Below are 19,752 nucleotides of genomic sequence, written 5' to 3' on the forward strand. Positions count from 1 at the left end.
GTATTGAATCACGCACAGCTCCGGAGTCTACTGACGTTAACATACCCAAAAATGGTTATTTATATACAGCCTAACACCCTGGGGAAGTGTTCCTGAAAAGTGCAATGGTCAGCGGTTCAACAGATAGGGAAGCAATTTGTCCTATAAGAACTGATGTAATATAGGGCGAAATGTATGACAGACTTTAGAAATACATTCAGTTAAATACACAGGGACAGAACTGGAGGAAAAAAGAATGAAGAAATTAATCACTGTATAACAGAAATAACCTTATGAAAATTGCCAATTTTGAGCTACTTCACAGTGTTTAAGAAATGGAGGAAAGAGAAAATAGCCTAGGAAGTTTACAGACTATGCAATTTCACATTCTTGACGTACAGACAAGATTGATTTTAAGTGTCATAGTTGTAGCAGTTCTCTAGTTTGTAAAAAATGCATGGACTGCATTGTCAGCTCTAGAAGTGTAGGCACTTAGGTTGAGACATCAAATATTTCACCTCCAGAGCATTCTCTACCAAATCTATTAGCTTGTCTGTAGTTACAACTCAACATCAACAGACTTCTGTTATTATCCAATAAACGTCCACTCTCAGGTGCAAACAAATAGGAGCCAATGAAAAGGATAAATTTAGCCTTTCACTTATAAATAGCAATACTGATAATAACCAGTTACTATTGGGTCATATACATTTAATTTACAGAGGGCTTAATTTATATTATATTTCACTGGATACTTTAAAATGGAAACTCTGCAAAAATAAAACCTCAAAGGAGTACTACAGAAAGTGCGAAACATGACTCTTGCATAATCTATGTTTTCTGTCTAAACATTTATGGCACATAACATTGCTTTTTAAGGTGTCATTCTACCAAAAAGTCTTTCTGTTAGAGAACACTGATAAGATGGTCGTAAAAATGCTGAACACAGTTGTGCATTGAAAGAGATTAAACCAGTGAAACCAGTGATGTTCCTAGACTGGAATATCTCTGGATTTTATGCAGAATAGAGCTGGTATTTCAGATTAAGAATTGCTTAAATTTGAAGAATTGTCAAATCTGGAAAGAGCTGCCCTCTGTTTAATAGGAAACTTAAATATTTAGGCTGAAATGTGAAATATTTAGGCTGAAATGTGAAATACCGTGCTTTGAAGGATTATTTTTAGAGATAAAGGAACTTATCTTCGTATTTGGTTTTAAGTCATAAACAGGGTGGTATTTTAACAAGGGATAACATAATTTCTGGCAATTCCTATGAATTCTTGAGCAACTATGTTGCAGGCATGCTTCTGTCAACTATGAAGGATGACTCTGCAGGGTCTAAAGAGAGCAACAGCTGCAAGAGCTGTTCATGAAAGCACTGTAGTATGTACTTAGTTTTAAGCACATGACTGGTTGCAAACACATACGCTTCCAGCTAAGCCTGTGTATGGATGCTCTGCCGAATTATGACTAAGAAAAGGTGGTATCAATGGGCAGATGGTAAAGAAGAGCCAGCTTCAAACTGATGTTCTGGTAAACCAGGCTGACGGGATTAGTTGTCACTGCTTTAAGCACAAGCAAATGTTGCTACTATGAAGAAAAAAATATTTTCTTTCTTGCAGTAATCTACACTGACTGGGCAGCTAATACCTTGCTTTAGGAATGCCATAAGAAACTCTGTTTGAATAGGTACAACATGATAGAAAATGGAGAAAGACACGCTGAGGTGGGAGGCAGCATATGGAAGAGCAATACGTTAATGCACTCCTGCGTGCTCATCACCAGTGCCTTTTGACTCCTGCAAGTGTCAGGAGGTTGTTCTGAAACCGCGAGGATCCATGAGTGATGTTTATATGCCATATCATAATTTTAGTTGGGTTTTAGTGGGTGCTCGGGGTCTGGCTGTCAGTTGCTGGCCAGCCATCTGACACTTCTGGCCAGCTTTTACCGGCTTATGTGTTTTTATTCATACTCCGCAGCTGGTCATAAAGCTGACCTTTACAAATGTATGGTCTGTGATATTTATTTTATGAGAACATAGATACCTGAGCCAAACCAGACTACACCTAATAAGCCCCATTCTAATTTCCTTTATAATATTATCTGTAAGCTGATTGATGGCAAGTGTTCTTTTAGCATTACAAATAGACATGCTTTTGACTGAATGCTGATATGATAATGTGATAAATATGAACAATAAAATTAAATTCTTATGCTACATTTTTAAATGGCGAAGGATACGTGAGAAATAAGAGGTATATATAGACTACATAACATGATCTTTGGATCAGAGCCAGAAGAATCTTGCACATTTACTGCAGAGCTGATGCTTGGATTCAGCAACATGTCTCCAGTGACTACCTGTAAAGCCTTAAATCACTGTAAAATACATTGAGACCTAACTAAAATCTCACTGTACAGTCTTCAAGTGTATACTCCAAATGGAACGTTATTTCTTTAGAGCGGTTTTGGGATACACTTCCTCAGGAGGAAACACAATATTCTGCATCTCTAAAGGTGAGGTGCATGAACAGAGAGCACAAGGAAGGTTAGCAGCTATGGCATTATACCTGTCTAGCTCGGTTTGAGTTCATGGGCATGCATGTCATACAAACACAGGCAGCATGACGCATTTTTCCATTCTGCCCACTGTCAGTGCTCGTTGGAGCTGGCAGCAGACCACAGATCTTTGCAAGTTTCAGACCTTTGCTGTTCACAAACTGGCAGATATTGCGGAGCAGATGGTAGGAGATGTATGCCCATAAAATAAACAGACCTGTGTCTGGGTTTGGTTGCTGAGTCATCCAACCTAAGAGCTGAAATTTTAAACACAAACCTTCACAGTCCTCATTTTTGGAGGGTGGCTTTTTTTTCCCCCCCTGTTGGGAAAATTTTAAAATAAGGTTGTGGTTTGTGTAATTTTTGTAAGAGGATAAAAATGCATGTTTGGCTATGGATTTGATACTGATTATAAATAATGGATTGAACAGTACACTGGAGACACCCAGCCTACCAGTCACAAGATCTCGAAAGGTAACTGCTATCTGGGAAACAGTGTTAAGTCCCAGAAGTCAAAATTATGCCTCAGGAAAATTCCTATGACTCAGACTGGTGGAGAGAAAAAGAGTAAATACTTATGAATTAACTCAGCTCATTAATTACACGTTTAGGTAAGGGAAGAGAGAAAGAAAAGGTATAAATGAAAACACAGTTAACATGCTTTTATTTGATATTTGCTAAGTATCAAGAAGAATTTCATGGGTGAGAAGATGGACTGAGTTCAACAAAAATAACCTGCCAGAGGACTGAAGAGCAGCTTGCCTCTAAACCTCCTGAACTAACATGTATGCTCAACTCAGGTTATTTCAGTGGAAATCTGAGAGGAGATTTGTGTCATGATAAGGTTGTATTAATCCAGAGAAACATTTGTTCACATGCTATTATTTCTGTTCTATTGGAAAATTAATGAAGTTTTAGTTAAAAGTTTGCACTAATTGTTTCCCCTTTTAAAACAACAGCAGGGGTAGCAATGTTGCAGATGAATAGATATTTCTATACTGTGTACCTTATTACAGTAAAGCTGAGAGGGGAAATATGTATCAATGAAATATAACCCCCCCCCCCCCCCCGCAAACCATTTAAGTGCTAAAATCCATCAATAGTCACTATTAAACCAACTGGGCTCAATCAGGTGACCTCAGTAAGTTACACCACATAAATTGGTGACAAATTTGGCATATAAAGTACGAAGGAAACCTCCGGTTCCCATCATAATTTCTTGAGTGCTCTCTGGGATGTGAAGGAGGGACGGCAAAGGAAACTTCTACCCCACCCCAAGCCGCAAAGCTGAGCGGAGAGCCCACCCCGCTGCTGCTCCCTTTGCAGGGGGAGTGAACCTGGCCTGAGTGTGATGGGACTGGCTGTGCTGCGGGTGAGCGCAGGTCAACAGATGGGTCAGGGCGGGAGCCGAAATCTAGTCTGTATCCAAATATGACACGGGCAGGCATAACTCACTTACAAGATGGACAAAATTAACAGCACTTCCCAAGTTACGAAGCTGAGGAGGAGGAAGAAAACATGAAATCCTCAAGTCCAGGTGTTAAGCAAGCAAAAAATTAAGAGCATGTGCAATTGCTGGAAGGAACATCTGGAGGTCATTTAGTCCAACCTCCTCCTCAAAGTAGGAACAACATTATTAGGTTTTGAAAGTATCCCTGGATGGGCCTTCCACAGCTTCTTTGGGCTCCAGTGCTTAATCACTCTTACGGTAACATTTTTTTCCACACACCTAGTCAGACTTTCCCTTGCTGCAACTTGTCTGTGGCTGATATCCGTTTTGCTGTGCACCTCCAAGAAGTGCCTGGGTCTGCCTTCTCTCTAATTAGCCATTAGTTAGTTGAAGGAAGCAATTAGAGTCCCCCTTTGCCTTCTGTTCTCCTGGCTAAACAAACCTCTGCCCCTCCTCAGTACTTCCTGACCATCTCTGGGGTCCTCTCCTGGACTTGCTCCAGCTTACCGATGTCCCTCTGCTAATGGAGGTCCCAACCCAAATGGAGCACTCCAGCTGCAGCCCACAAGCACCAAGGAGAGGCGAGTAATCACTTCCCATGACCTGTTAGCTGCGCTCTTGCTAATGCAGCTCAGCAGGCGCGGTCCTCTCCTCCGCAAGGGCTCAGTCCTGACCTGAGTTAATGACTGGCTGAACATAACTCAAAAGTGAACATATCCATGCAGTTGTGCGCATCTCATTTCTGACGTGTTCTCAAGGAGGTGAGTGAACTTTTGGGAACTGTCCTCCCATAAAGGAGATTAGGAAAAAATAGCAAGGGGAGGGTGCTCTACAATGAAAGTGATGCAATCTGTCAATGGTGCTAAAAAATTTAAATTAAAAAAAATCATAGTGAAAGTAGTTTAACTTAATTTTGCATATGCATTTTATAACTATTTTTTCTTAATGAAACAAAACTTTTTTTTTTTTTAACCCATAAGCCTTACTGATTTGCAGCTAAATGTAATCTATAATTTAAATTTCCTATCTCTTTTTGGAAAACAGTCATTTAGAACTTTAAATATTATGGACTAATTATAGCAATTATACAGATGTTTAATATTTTCTTTTTTTTCCATTTTTTATGTTTACCTACTTTCGGATAGACATTGAGCATAGAAAAAATTGAAATTTTGAAACTTTTAATTAAAAAAAGTGTCTTTACTGTGCCAGGTTATTTTTTTCTTTTTTTTTTTTAATTTTTTTTTTTGTTTAGATGTTACTTATTAAATAGAAAATAAGCTGAAGCAATTATTTTCCTGAGTACCACATCCTTGGAGATTTTGGAACTAGCAGGTCTCAGGATCACACCTCATTTTAATACAGGAAAAACAAATTTTCTTCTTTTTCAACTCCCAATTGTGTTCTCTGTTTCCAATGAACTAGATATTGACTAAAGTAAATTAAAATGAAGAACAAGCTCTAAATGTACTAGGCAGTACATTGGTGTATTAACTCACCAAATGCCTATTCTTAGTTCCAGACATTTAGCAGAAACTTCCCACAGACCAGTAATTTCATTATTTAATAATCTGTCAGCAATCACTCATTCTGTGAAGGCGATTTTAATTTAAGTGATGTTAACTGCAACCGGTTAGAGTAAATGTAGGAAGTATTATAAACCATCATAATTAAAATGAAGACTTTTCTCTATATATGCACCTATGTAATTTAAATTAAAGATAGTAATCTCAAAAGGTAAAATAAAGTTAAGACCCACATAACAATATTTCAGCTTTCTCTTTTTCAAGAGGTGCAAAATGACTAGGGGAAATCTGCTGGAAGAACCTCATATTAAACTATGATGCCTCATATTGCACATTGGAAACCACCTGGGCTAAAGTAAAATTATTTGGCCTATTCACTTTTAATTTTCTTTAAGAACTTTTCTACATGGAAGAAATCCTGCGGACACTTATTTCACACTGCAATGCCTTGCTGATGTTCATCTTATTTCCAATGTTGCTCTTTAAATTCACACCCTTCCTATTCTGCGTTGACTTCCCTGTGAGCACTGCATACAGCCCATCCCCGAGAGAGAAACTGCCCTTGCTCTGTCTGACGGGAGGTTTCTGTAGGCGTGTTTAACTTTGGCATCCCGGCAAGAAGCCTTCAGGCTGTTAGAGAAGTATCAGGGACAACTTTGGTCTCTTTGTTTAAGAAAATAATTTATATACACCGATGGCTAGGTCTGAAAATTGGTCTTAAAAAGGTCAGTTCAGCCCTGTCCTCCATTCAGCCATGAGGGATGGCTGCTGGACTCTGTGGAGCCAACGTATCTTCTGCATTTAAAGGACCTCGATGGGAGTTCGTAGGTGGGAGAGCCGCTGCCAAACACCATTGCTCTCGTAAGCTCCTTGCTGACTCAAGGCCGCCTCCCTCCGCCCTTTGATCAAACGGGATTCACCAATATGGGATGGAAAGACAAGTCTACCACAGTGGGCTGGGTACACGGCTGTGAGCAGGGTTTCCTACTGCTTCAGGTGTGATATCTGGTCAGGACACTTAACCTTTTCTACTCACATGTGGAAAAGTAAAGCTATTCCAAGCCTGGATTTTGACATAGGAGGTAATAAATATAAGAAATAATTGCAAAGAAAATATTTTGGTATTTTAAAACTAAACATTTTAGCGTCTAACAGTCTAAATGACTCCATTGATCTCCTTTAGTTTTTATAAAAATGTTCAGTTTTTCAAATTTAATCTCTGTTTACAATGGCAGTGTTTGAACTCCTGAAAACTTTGCTCTTGGGCGAGACACTGATATTGTGTATATCCCTTCAAAAGGGGCCACGTTTAAGGAGCATGTGTGAGGTGAGAGCTGTGGCAGAGGACCTGACCAAGGATGTGCCAGCCAAAACATATTCCAGTCCAATCTGGGATTAACCGAGATTTACTGTAACACTACGCTCTAATGAACGAGAAGGGGAAAGGTAGGGATGGAGCATTTCTTTAAGTGAACGAGCTCTCCCCAGTGCCCTCCAGTTTCTTGTGCGGAGCTCTACCTGCCCTGGGTGAAGCACCATGGGTGGCTGCAGATGGAAGCGGAGCACAGTGAGGCTTTATGCTCCCGTTCAAAACAGCTTACTGATATTTCAGTGCCAGGCCTACGGCCGGCTGCAGCGGTCTGAGCAAACATCTGAGGGAAAGGCACAAGCGCCTGCCTGGGAAAAATCGCCTCACACTCCTCTGGGGAGGTGTGTGGGGACGGGGACAGAGGGGGAGGATGGCAGGGAGGGTGCGAGCTGCTGCCTGGGGCCCCCAGCATGTGCCTGGTTAGAGGTGGTGTCTGTGGGAAGGCATACCGCTCCCTTCCACATCTCCCCAGTAAATTCATCTTCAGATGTTACTGTAGGTATAGCATTAATTCAGAACGGATTGAAGAGAATTTGGGGTCAGACTCACTTTTTCTTAATTTAGCTCCCTCCTGTATACACGCTGCAGAGCTGCAAGTGTAAGCATACTAGTCAGGGATGCAGTAACTTCTGGTTTTGTGAGCAGGCAATCAGACCTTTGTATGAGTCAGGCGTTATACTGAAATCATTAAGGCTACGAGAAGAAAAAGTAATGCTTGGGTATGGGTATCACTGTCTGATTCTTTACAGTGACCTTAAACAGCAAACGTTTCTGAGCAAGGGGACCCTTCTATTAAAGGTGTTTCAATAAATAATAAAACATGATGATTACCCAGTGTGTTGTCCAGTTGTTCATGCCAGCAAATGAAGTCATGTGCAACTGGAGGACTAACCAGTTTGCTTCAGTAATTCTGAATTAGCCCAGTGAGTACAAGCTTTCACTGCCCAAAACCATTCTCTCCCTTATTCATAATTATCATTGAATTACCTTGCATATTTAGCAATACACTGAATCAAAGAAAAAGTAGTCATCTAACGTTATATTTGAGCACACGAGTTTTACCATAAGGCCTGTACTGAGACAGCAAACTAAGGACCAGCCCTCCAACACCCTAAATCGGGCCATTGCTTAGAGCAATTTGTGTCTGGTTTTCTTTGCTCTGAAGATATTCAGAATAATGGTCTTTTCGCTATCTTCCAAATGCCATGTTCTTCAAATTCTTTTGACCCATAGTGAAAAACAGGTATTCCCCTGTGGCACATAGAAGACTGCAGTTGTTTGTGGCTTACCTGTCCTGGTTGTTCACAGGCTGTCTGGTATCTTGCTTGTTGGCATAATTCTTTTACTCTCTCATATTTTGGCAGTTGATTAGACTGCTGAGTGCTTTTGTTGGGTTCCTCCTTCTTGCGTAGAAATTTGCTTTAAAAAAAACAAAGTTGAATATTTTAGATACATTCCTCTAAACTCTGGAGATGATGAATTTAACTGGAAAAGCAAAGCTACATGAAGATTTAATGTCTTCTCAGGAAAAAATCCCCACATTTCTGTTACTGACCTTCAATGTAGGTCATGTACTGAAAAAAAGGCTCAGGTGATTTGCTGGAAATTGCCCAAAGAGAAATAAGGGCTGCTGAAATATGTTTAACTGGTACAGTTCAGCACCATTCAAAAAAATATGTATGTTCTTTCACAAAACAAAACACACTGAAGCAGTACTCGCCTGGCTGAAAAGCCCAGCTGAAGAGACAAAAGGGCTTCCACACTCAGTCAGCACTAGCTTGGCTATATCTTATATATTACAATGTGTCTTATATGCACTGTTTGGTACTACATCATACAAGATTTCCATAATCTGTAAAGCCATAAAGTGCCACAAGGAAACTGTTGTAAAATTTTTACTCAGAGAAAATTTTCACCGCAGTAATTGGCAAGGTGAGAGGGCATAAAGAGGTATCAGTGAAAAGAGGAGCAGTTATAGTCATAAAACTCATTTACACATAAGTCTTTTCTTAGCTAGAACAAAAATAAAGAATGCTTCCAATATGTGATGGAAAATACAAAATCAGTTGATAAGAGGATTCTGCACAGCTGGATTTGAAACAGAGATTTGGAAAGAAAATGAGTCAGATGATGACATAAGTGGTGACAAGTACAATGTTAGAGAAAGAGGAGGTACAGGCTAGGAGAGTCGCCAGAAAAGCGTGGTTTCAAATTTCTTCAGAGGTAGGGATTTGGGAGCACAGCAGCTTGCAAAGCCAGTGGTGGGAAACTAGGAAACAAGTCAGGCCTGTAAGTTTGCTTGCAAAATTTACTACTTCGCTGACCATAAAAAGGAAGAGGAGGGAGCAGAAAGGAAAGCATGTACAAGTGAGTGTTCCCAGCAGGCAGGCTCTCCCAAAACTCTCTCACCCCTAATAATTACCCTCTTTCCACCAGAAATGTGTCACGCCAAATTTTGGTCTTCTTGTTTGTTCGAAACCTGAAAGCAAAATAATAACATTTACTGCTGGCACCTATGTATAGCACTGCTAGTGTTAACAATTTATTTTTGAAAAAACACCTCTCCACTTATATATACCTGCAATTTTATAGATGTGCTATTTAAGAGACTCTTCAAATGTGGAAGCTGTGGTCATTGGCATGACACAGCTCATTTTCACAGAATCTTTTTCCACTCAGTTGTTGATTTACTTAGGTGTTTGCTTCTGAACTGGCTAAAAAAAAAAATGCCGGGACCCACCTGTTTCCTGGTCTCTCCAAGTCCAGAAGTTTTAGGACAGATTTGCCATCCATATCTGGAGGCGTGTCAAGTCCTGCTATATCCAGAATTGTTGGAGCGAGATCAATATTGAGAACTATCTGAGGCACTCTGCAAATCAACAGAAAAGGTCATAGCTGTGGTGTTCAATATGTAAGTCTTCACATTCTCTTGGATATAGAATGGTAATTAATGTTTATCAGGGCTTTGAAGATGTAAAGCTCTACAGAAGTGCTAAGTTTAGAAAATCCCCTTTGAAGGCTACAATTCTGAGAACGACAGGCCAGTACTGCAGACTTGTCATCACAAAGAAAAAGCTAAGCACAATAAAACACGGAGGTGCAGTAGCCACTACTCTTATCTCATTGACAATGAGGGCATGACGCCATCCATTCTGCTAAACCAGAAGATGAGCAGTGAAGATGAGCACCTACTTTTTGAAAGCAAAACCCAAAGCCTAACCCTACAGGACTACACATTATACAGCTTTCTCATCTGCATTATAACTTATTAATAATATGCAAAATGAAAGACGTGCCTCTTTATAAGGCTGATTGCTTTACAATAATAGGACATCCTTTATGAAATGAAACTAGACAGAGTGATAATTACATGCTCTTAGAAACATTTTACATTAGGTTCAACAGCTGTGCTAGAGACATAAGAGAACGTACACTGATCCCGGCTCTACACTTGGACCACGAATAAAGAAAGGAACTCGAATATCAAAGTCATACGGCATTGACTTCCCCTTGACCAGTCCAAACTGCCCGATATGGTAACCGTGGTCAGCAGTGTAAATAATGTAGGTATTCTCCAGTTCTCCCATCTCTGTAAGCATTTGGTATAACTGCAACACAGCATAGGAAAATCTGAATTACATGTAGCAAAACATGTTTTGTGCATAATCATTTATAACCATAATTTTACTCCCTTGAATACACAGAACCAAACATGACATCAATGAGGTTGTTGAAACAGACATGCTGGGGATGAACATTTTTACATCCTGTCTTTACTGTGCTGTTAAAAAATTCAACTTACAAGTTCAATTTCACATTTGACAGAGGGGAAAATTAAACAGGTCCAGAAAATTAAAATAGCAAAATATGTTAATACTAATACAGTTGCATTAGTATGTCCAAAAGTCATTATGTACTCAAACACAGCTTGGGAAAAAAGTCTGCTACAGATTTAGGGCAAATAGTACTCAGATTTGATTTACTGTGTTAGACTACAACTTTCTCATTCCTTACAGTTGTGGGCTTGGGAAAAGGCTGTAAATTTTTATTAAAGTTTAAAGAAATCTCTCTGGGGGAAGATCTTTGGTCATGGTGCTTGATTTTTGAACAAAAAGTCATGCAAAGTACACCTAATAGTTCATGTATCACGTTACCTATAATTAGCTGTACACTGCATTGCCTAACTTCTGCAAACACTAGCAGACTGACACCTGAGTTGCTGTGATTTGCCAATTCCCAGATTTCAGCTGAAGGATGAACTGTGAAGGGAGTGTGTGAAATGAATAGAAATTGTCATGTGTGCACCTGTGTCTATCCATGTGTACACGCAGGTGATGCATCTTCTGTTAATACCAGGCTTTATATTAGGCCCAGTGACTTTTCCCTTTTAAAAAATCATCAGTTTATTCACCCAGCAATTGAAAGAAGCAAGCGAGGAGCTTGGCACTATGTTGCAGAGAACATAAACAGAATTCATTTCTACTGAGGATATGTGGAGTAATTCTTTGTAGCTCAGGGGCTTTCCCCAGGCTGTGGTTGGTGAAGGTAAAGAAAGAATTCATTTAATGTTGTAATCAACTAATAAGATTGTATTCACAGTAGTTTCTTGAACTCACTCTTTCCATAGAGTCGTCAACTGACATCAGGGTCTGAAGTCTTTTGCGCTGCAAGACGTTTGTAAACTCCATGTGGATAGGCAGCATGGGCCCCGTGTACTGCATGATCCAGTGCTTATCCATGTTTGGTGCATAGTTATAGCTGGGAGTGCTGGGAGGAAAAGAAAGGATCTGAAAAGTGCAGCACCACAGGCATCAGAGGAAGGTGGGAACTCCTCTAACACAGGAAGAGCCAACAAACAGTTAAATCACATATTCCATGTAGTAGCTGGTATTCCTAATGTAAAATATCACAAACATCACTTCAGTGGCTTCCAGGTTTCATTGGTTTGTACATTACTTCCTCAACATTTTTTAACCACTTGCTTTCTGAGCTTTATTTCAGGCTCAAAGACCACTACCAGATCCATGTTAATGTTTGGGATACGCCAAAACTTATTTCTCAAAAGAATCTGTAATCGTTAAAAATGCTCAGCTGAATGATGCATCCCATAAAGATAAGTAGAAAAATGAAGAAAGTCAGAGATCAAAGATGACTACTTCCCCTTAGTATTAATGTAAATTGCCCTGAAGCTTCCAGTGGGGAAACTATCTTTATATTAGCACAAGTTCAATGAAACTCACAAGACAGATATTTTCCTGTGGGATAAAAAAATTTAGTAGTCAGTACTAAGATAAGAACAATAACACCGGTGTTACCAGTTTTCAAGATGCCCCAAAGAGCGAAAGCACTGACTTTTTTCGCCTCCCCATCACCAAAGGCGAGTGCAGGCATTGCCAGGACCCTGAGTACAACCCCCCTGGGGCTGGCTGCCTAGGCGCAGGGTCAGCTCTGATCCGAAGCCATGCTGTGGCCTTGAAGGAGAGAGCTGAGAAAGTGCTGCAACCAGCACCGTTGACTCCAGACCCACGTTCAGTCTCCATCACTGGCCCTTGGCCCTCACCTGAGCCACGTCCCAGTTATGCCCAGTGATGTGGTAGACGTGCAAATTCTGCAACCAGCACCGTTGACTCCAGACCCACGTTCAGTCTCCATCACTGGCCCTTGGCCCTCACCTGAGCCACGTCCCAGTTATGCCCAGTGATGTGGTAGACGTGCAAATTCTGCCCATACCAAAATAACATTTATTTATACACTAAATACTGTTGAGGTGTTATTTTTTTTATGTGAATACAAAGCCCAGTGCATTACCAGCATAACATGAACTATGACAACAATATTGAACTAATACTGCTATCGATACTAGTACTAAGAAGTATGGCACAGAGTCCTACTGAAGCAACGAAGGACGCTTTAGGAGTTTGCACAAACACATCAAAGGAAAGATTTAAGACAGGAGTTCTAGCCACAGCCAGTGAATTTTTGAAGGATATCATATAAGAAACAAGAATACGTTCCAGATATATCACCTCTGAAGAAAAGGTACTGCAAAAAATATGCCAAGTAAATTTGCCGTGCAGATATGCACAGTACAAAAACTTCCCATCACTCCTGAGTTTACACCTAGTATACAGGACAACTAAAAGGTGAAGAGAAACCAAATAAAATCCATGTCCCGTAACGGTTTCACCTACATATGACCACTTTCCTTCTCTAACACTTGCACAATCTAGGCTTTGAGAATCTAGGCTTTGCTGTTTTGATGAAGTTCTTTGGGTTTTATTTTTTCCCTCTTTCTAATACACTGCAGTATTACCTTTGAAAAATAAATGTAAATAGAAAATGTAAAAATGCTGTTGTGTGATTGGATTAATTTGATTCCTATGGTTCTCTTTTCAGTTTATAACAAAAATGTAATTCAATATTAATTTACTGTTTAGATACTGATAATTTTAATATGTGCATTACCCAAAGGTATGTTTTCCCCACATAAATGTTTGTGTAGTTGTCCTTTCATAAGAGGTAGCACTGAACAATTTCAGAACATTGTATACTGATAACTTAAAGTCACACCTTTGTCCAGTCCTTCATTTAGCTTTCATTTTTCTTGACATGGTTGTATGTGATCACAGAATGGTGGAAGCAGTTCATTTTGCTGAAGCAGTTGTTTTTACTGTATCAGTACGTATAACCTATAACTATATATTCTGAAGACAAAAATTGGCTGAATGGACAATGTAATAGACTGATAGTCAACGGCAATAAATTAATGGAGTCCACATTTTAATTGGAGACTATTTTTGAGAATTTAGGTAGAATTTGAGAAGTACGTATGTCTCTAGTACATACAGCTAGTTTTGACTAACCTACTTAACCATTAGCATCAAGGGAAAACAGAAGTGAGACAATGGTATCACAGGATTTGTGAACATTTCCTTGAGTACTTTCTTCCTAAGAAGTATGGAAAGGTTAGCAAAGACAAACAAAGTGAAATTCCTTTTCTGCTGGAAATTCTTTCATTTCAGGTTGAAAAGTCAAAATTTTGACATTTCCTATGGTAGAAGTCTGATTTTTTTAAAGGAATGTTTATACTACCACAAAATTAATGAAACTGTGCCCAGAAGCACAGTCCTCTGGGTTGTTGGCTAGCCAGCAGTTCTAGCAGATGGACTAATGGAGCCCTAGATCTTGAAGAAGCAAGTCTTAGGAGTTTTGGTCACCTATCAGGTATTAGGCACATTGACAGAAAAGAAGGATACTTCTAGTGCAAACTTTCCTCTGTTTCTTTGGAAGTTTGTCAAATGAGATGTTTTCCCATGAAACAGCTCAGTTTTGATTAATCGGCGTTTTCCAGCAAAACCCTGCTTTTTTTCAGCGGACTCCAGAGTGCCCCCGCTGTGGAGGGATGAGGTGGCTGTGAGCTGCACTCAGCCGGCAGCGCCATGACAGCCTGCCGCTGTGCCAGGAAGGAGAGCCAGCTGCTGAAGCAGGCCCAGGTCTCATGTTCCCAGGCCATTGTCAGAAGCCTCCTCCACATAATGGATAGTCTTTAAAAGCAGCACTCAAGGGTTTAGCAGGGCGGTTAAAACCTTTCACAGACACTTTCCAAATGCATTTTGAACTTTCTGGGTGAGAAATGCAGTAGGCAGAGAGTGAGCATAATTTTCCTCCCAGATAATTCAAGGAACAGGACCTTCTGTGAAATATCCAGTGCCAGTGGCTGATGGAGAAATGTGAAACAGGGGTCCAGAGTGGAGGAGAAAGTACTAGGGAAGAGGAAGAAAGGAATCCAAAAACCCCACAGGTCGTCTATGTTACCTACATACCCCTGTTTGTTGCGCCTTGCAGAAATCCACCAGAACGGCACTGCTTACCAGGCACAAGATCTGACATTGCCCTCAGATCTGTCTACCTTTTTTTGTGTAAAAAAACTAAACAAACACAACAGAGGTGAATTCTGGGGAGAATATTGCCGATTTCTGAAAACCCTTCCAAGTAGACAGACCTCTTCCCTGTCAGTGATAACTGTTTATCACAACTGTTTTTTTCTTGAAGCAGTCAGAGATATCAACTAAATGTTCAACTGTTATAAGGCCTTGAAAGTCATCATGGCACAGTCTGTCACTGTTTCTATTCTTCCATTTTTGGGAACGGCTTTGCTCTCTATTGACAAGCACTGCTGCAAAGTAACACCAACGTCTACATTTCCTTGATTCCTCTTAGCACTGGGAATGTAAGGTTGAAGATATGTACCGTGTCTTCTATTGCCTCTTCTCAGTCATGGAAGCTATCTTGTCTTGAGCACGTTTGTTGATCCATGATCAGCAGCTAGTGCCAGGTACCCCATTATTGTCGGGTTGTCCATGGCCCCTAAGTCTGGCAAGGAGCTACTGCTCACCTGCCTGTCAGTCTTTGCTGGGCTGCCCCTGAACAGCTCAGGTGCTGCCCCAGAGTGCAGTAAGGAGCAGTGTCCGATTTCAAGGTCATTCTTGCTAGTTGATCAGCAAAGAGTAAAGCACTTAAACTTCTGAATGTGTGCCCGGAGACTGACTGAGAGTTCATTTTACATGTTACAAAAATAGATAACATGAAAAAGCGCTCCCCTTCATATAGGTCGGTTCTAAAATGACCAGCAACATACTACATGAATATTAAATCTGTAGAGGGGGTAAGGATTGAGAGAGCACACGATTACTCTACTAAAAAGGTACAGTATTTGTCATTCTTGTAGGCTATGCTAGCTTGGGCAAATCTAGATCGCTCAGTTTCTCACATTTGTCCAACACATACTATGCAGAATTTACTACACAGACACTTCTTGGCACTCCATGACAGGTCTGTTCTGGCACTGGGCAGGACACTGGAAGATGTCAGGTTCATAAAATTTCAAACTGACACCCCAGTTTAACTAACAAAAGAATCCCAATTGCTTAACAATAACAAATGCTGAATCCAGTCAGGTACTTTCCCATAAATGCATTCTCAGAATGAGAAAAATAATTCACCCTGAGATTTCGTAATCAGTCACCTATGTGAATAAATTTACAGAGAAATCATCCCATTTTATGTGCAATTTGCAAAAATCAAAAAAGTAAATTAGTATTAGCCTTCTCTAGCCTTAGATTACAGTCTCCTCAGGAAAGGGGTGACTTGCGTGGTTTGAGTTCTGTTAGCACTTAATGTCTCTGCATCAATGCGCATTGTTTTGTTCATGCTACATCATGGAAATTGCATTCGCTGTCTATTTACCACCTGTTAAACTGCAGCAGGAAAGGCCACAGTGGTGATACAGAGTTCTATAGGTTATGGAAGGAGTAAATATCTATTAGTACACTTTTCTCTTTAAAGAAAGATTCACCATCAAACCTATCATTTATTTATCTGTAAACATTGGTTCAAATAGATACTTAAAGCATGTTGAGAGGAAAGGAATTATATTAGCATTCAACTTTGTGGCCTGAATCCAAAAGGCCTCAATAACCTTCAGTTACATGAACAATCAGCATTTCATATCACACATTTTAATTTCTCTTACTGACAACATATTTACTATATTTGTATATTTAAATTTGAAGTTTAAAATAGAGAATGCATCTTACTTGGCTTCTAAGATACGACAATAACTTTAAGTTAGACAAGAAAGAAAAAAACCCAGCAACCCAAACCAACGTATGCTTGTACTTGAGGACCTATTGAAATGGGTCCTCAAATAGCAATCATTCAGAAATGAATTACACTACCTTCTACTAGAAACTGAACTGCTTTTTTGTGTGCTATTCAATGAAACAAATGGAATAAAGCCCTTCTGCAAATCATTATTACAAAAAAATACTTTACAGGTTAAGAAAAGAATAGGAGATTCAGCTTGGCTAATGCTGTTTACACAGTTGCGGTATCTGTGTGGAAAAGAAATAAAGCAGAGTACAGCATGTTTTAAGAGCTCCCAGAATTCAGTGCAACTTTAACATTGGTTTTCTAAAAGTTTGATCTAAATAGATACATTTCCATTTCAGATGGATTAACATGGAAAGAAACAAGCATGTTTACAAACATTTGTTCAATTGCTCATACTAAAAATCTGCATTTGCCTCTATTTACAATCTCCTAATTCCCTCCTGTCTTTACCCAACAAAAGAAAATTATGTTCACAAAAATGCTGCCTAAAAATGTTGTTTGTGAATAATTCCATAGAGTTCTCGGGGGTTTTTATCCCAAAAGTGTTTGGCTAATCTTCTGTTTGGATTGGGAGTCCTCCAGTCAGTGAAAATAATACAGTACTTATATGCCCTAGGAATATTTTTGTTTCATAAAAATGAAAGCCAACAACATTTTAAAATAATACCTATGGTAAAACTCATTGTGAAAAATGAATAGTTTCTGTACGAAATTAACACCTATATTATTCTTTGAAATATGATTTAGCAAATATTGCATAAGTGGTCATGTTTCTTCAAAAAAAGAGTAAATAAACAAAGGAAACAAATCCTTTGTTTCCAGGAAAAGTAGACTTCCAGGTTTAGACACTGTTGTTGGAAAGCAGGAAGGTTCTGGGCAAAACTAAAAGTCAAAAAAACATGACCAGTGGCACAGTCAATATTAACGTGAAGTTGAATTTCACCATTCTGGGTCTACTTTCGCTGCCTTTTAAAAGGGGAATCTTTTAAACCCAGGGATATTTATGTATCTGGGGATGTGAGGTATGAAAATTTCACTCATGAAGTGTAACACAACTGCTATATTTCGGAATAAAGAAGAAAAAAAAGTTGTTACCTGTTAAATATAACACCTTTTTATTTTAGGAAAAATTATCTGTTGCTGCTGCAGAAGTTAATTGTGTAACTCGAATCTTACCACATTTCTGTATCACACTATTTCTTCTAGTCCTGTTTAAAGTCACACTCGCAATGATGTGTGTGATGATTTTGATCGTTTATGTCTAAGTCAGGAGTCCAAGTGGGCCTCAGGCCAGCTGTGACAAGACACACTGACATGTCAAGATTTATTACTGATGCAAATGTGTGATCCTACTCTAATGGGTAAGTGTCCACATGACAAGAAATACCAGTGTAACTGGCAGATGTTTTAGACAGCCTCAGTGACTAGAAGGCACCCTGAATGCAGCCATCTCACCCTCCAAATCTGCAGTTAAGACTGCTCTGGGGATTTGGAGGTGCAACAGCATTACTCTTCACGTTTCACGACTGCAAATACCCCGCTACCACCAGACCTGGTCATTCAGCACATTTCATACTATCTTTAAATGGAAATTTAAAGCTCTGCCTTTCATATCATCTACCTTTTCTCACATTACCTTGGGAAGCTTTCCGATCTCTTCCCAGATACCATTTCTAGCTGCTCCTCCTAAGATATTTAGCCTGGCAATAGGATTACTTCCAGGTAACCATAAAATCTCGTTGTCAGTCCTCCCGCCAGCCCAAGGATCTTTAACTCAGCACAGCCAGCAGTTTCAGATTTCCATTTTTTACATTCTTCAGTAAACCTGCCTCCCACAGATTTTTGCTTCTAATGTTTGCTAACTTCACAGCTTATAAACAGCTTAGGTCTGATTCACAGTTCCCCTAAGACTGGTTCACACTGGAAGCTAAAGGGAAGTTAAAGTGCCAGAGGCCCTGAGCGTAACTGAGAATTCAGGCTTTCATTAGAGCATCCTTTGAGTCAGAGCTTTCCTGCTCAGCTGTCTGATGGAACAAGATTCCCCTGTAATGGCTGCCAGGGACACCTAGAGAACCACCTCTTGTGTCATAACTTCATATTTAACAACAGCATTTCCAAAGGTCTAGCAACCCTGCTCCCCAACAGATGATGTTCGTCACCACAGCAAAAATCTATGTATTGCTTTCATCTAGTACATCTTCTCCAGTCCCATTTTCTTCCACAGAAATAACTTCTGGGCATAGCTAGAGTACATGCATTAGTATGATTTATTTTCAGAAAGTATATTACTCATTATGGTGATAGCAGCCAGCATAAACTTTCAGAATTATTTTTAGGTGTCAGAAATAGGACATGTTTTAAGGAAAGGAGAGGTGGGAGAGTGGGAGGGAGAATGGATGTTTAAAAACAATAGAGAGGGTCTGCTGCTTCCAGTATGATACAGTCTGTTAAACTGGAGCTAATGAGAAATAACAGGGATCAGTTAAAATTAATGATTAAACACTGTACACATCATTACCTTTCTTGTCCTTGTAAGATTTTTCATGCCACTCCAGCAGGCTGTTTGGGCTGAGGAGGACAAGATTGTAAGGTAACGATGGTATGTAATTCTTCCTTTTCTTTTTGGCTTTGATGGGTTTTTCATAAATCTTATGGACTTTGCTGCTGCATTCATTTGATTTTCTTCTTTCCTTGTTAAGTGGGGAAATGAGACCAACGGACACCCACATTTGAGGGCAGAACTCTCCCTGAACTGGAGCATTTTCTGCTGTAGCCGCTGCCCTCTGCATATGCGCAAGTGGAAAACTTCTAAACAAACTTCTGGTTTGTGTTATTTAAAAATCTATAAAGGCAGCATTTCAATCAAATGATAGGTACTTTACCAGCAAAGAAATGTCACATAATTTAAGGGTCTGCTTCAGCTACTGTCCTTTTAAGCAAAACTTCCCCTCATATGTGGTTGACAGGCTATCTTAATCCTTGGTTTGTAGGTATAACCTTCCATCTCAGTTTGTAAAGCCAGCAAGCAGCTTTTGACCTGGTTTCCCTTCTTTGTTGGAGGTAGGCGTTACAGTAACATGATATAGCAACTACATTTTTAAAAACGAAATCCAAGGTCAGATGGCTGTCACCCAAGGTCAGAAAGAAAGAGATTCAAATGGTGCTTGACCACCAAGGAAGAAAACCTAAGGGTTAAA

General features: G+C 39.7%; 1 protein-coding gene across 6 annotated transcripts in view; it reads right to left on the reverse strand.

Moving 5' to 3' along the window:
* SULF1 (sulfatase 1) overlaps nucleotides 1-19,752 on the reverse strand; it is a 110,566-nt gene that overhangs the window by 21,424 nt on the left and 69,390 nt on the right. For 5 of the 6 annotated variants that reach the window (XM_076329587.1, XM_076329582.1, XM_076329583.1 and 2 more), the window contains 5 exons: nucleotides 11,500-11,650; nucleotides 10,316-10,491; nucleotides 9,624-9,752; nucleotides 9,306-9,362; nucleotides 8,173-8,302 (listed from right to left, as the gene is read on the reverse strand). In XM_076329587.1, coding sequence (XP_076185702.1) covers nucleotides 8,173-8,302; nucleotides 9,306-9,362; nucleotides 9,624-9,752; nucleotides 10,316-10,491; nucleotides 11,500-11,650 — 643 coding nt within the window. Of the gene's footprint in view, nucleotides 1-8,172; nucleotides 8,303-9,301; nucleotides 9,363-9,623; nucleotides 9,753-10,315; nucleotides 10,492-11,499; nucleotides 11,651-19,752 lie in introns of those variants that run through there. The other variant, XM_076329586.1, reaches the window with a different exon arrangement.

This window comes from Aptenodytes patagonicus, chromosome 2, assembly GCF_965638725.1.
Source record: "Aptenodytes patagonicus chromosome 2, bAptPat1.pri.cur, whole genome shotgun sequence".
In the NCBI taxonomy this organism is placed as follows: Eukaryota; Metazoa; Chordata; class Aves; order Sphenisciformes; family Spheniscidae; genus Aptenodytes; species Aptenodytes patagonicus.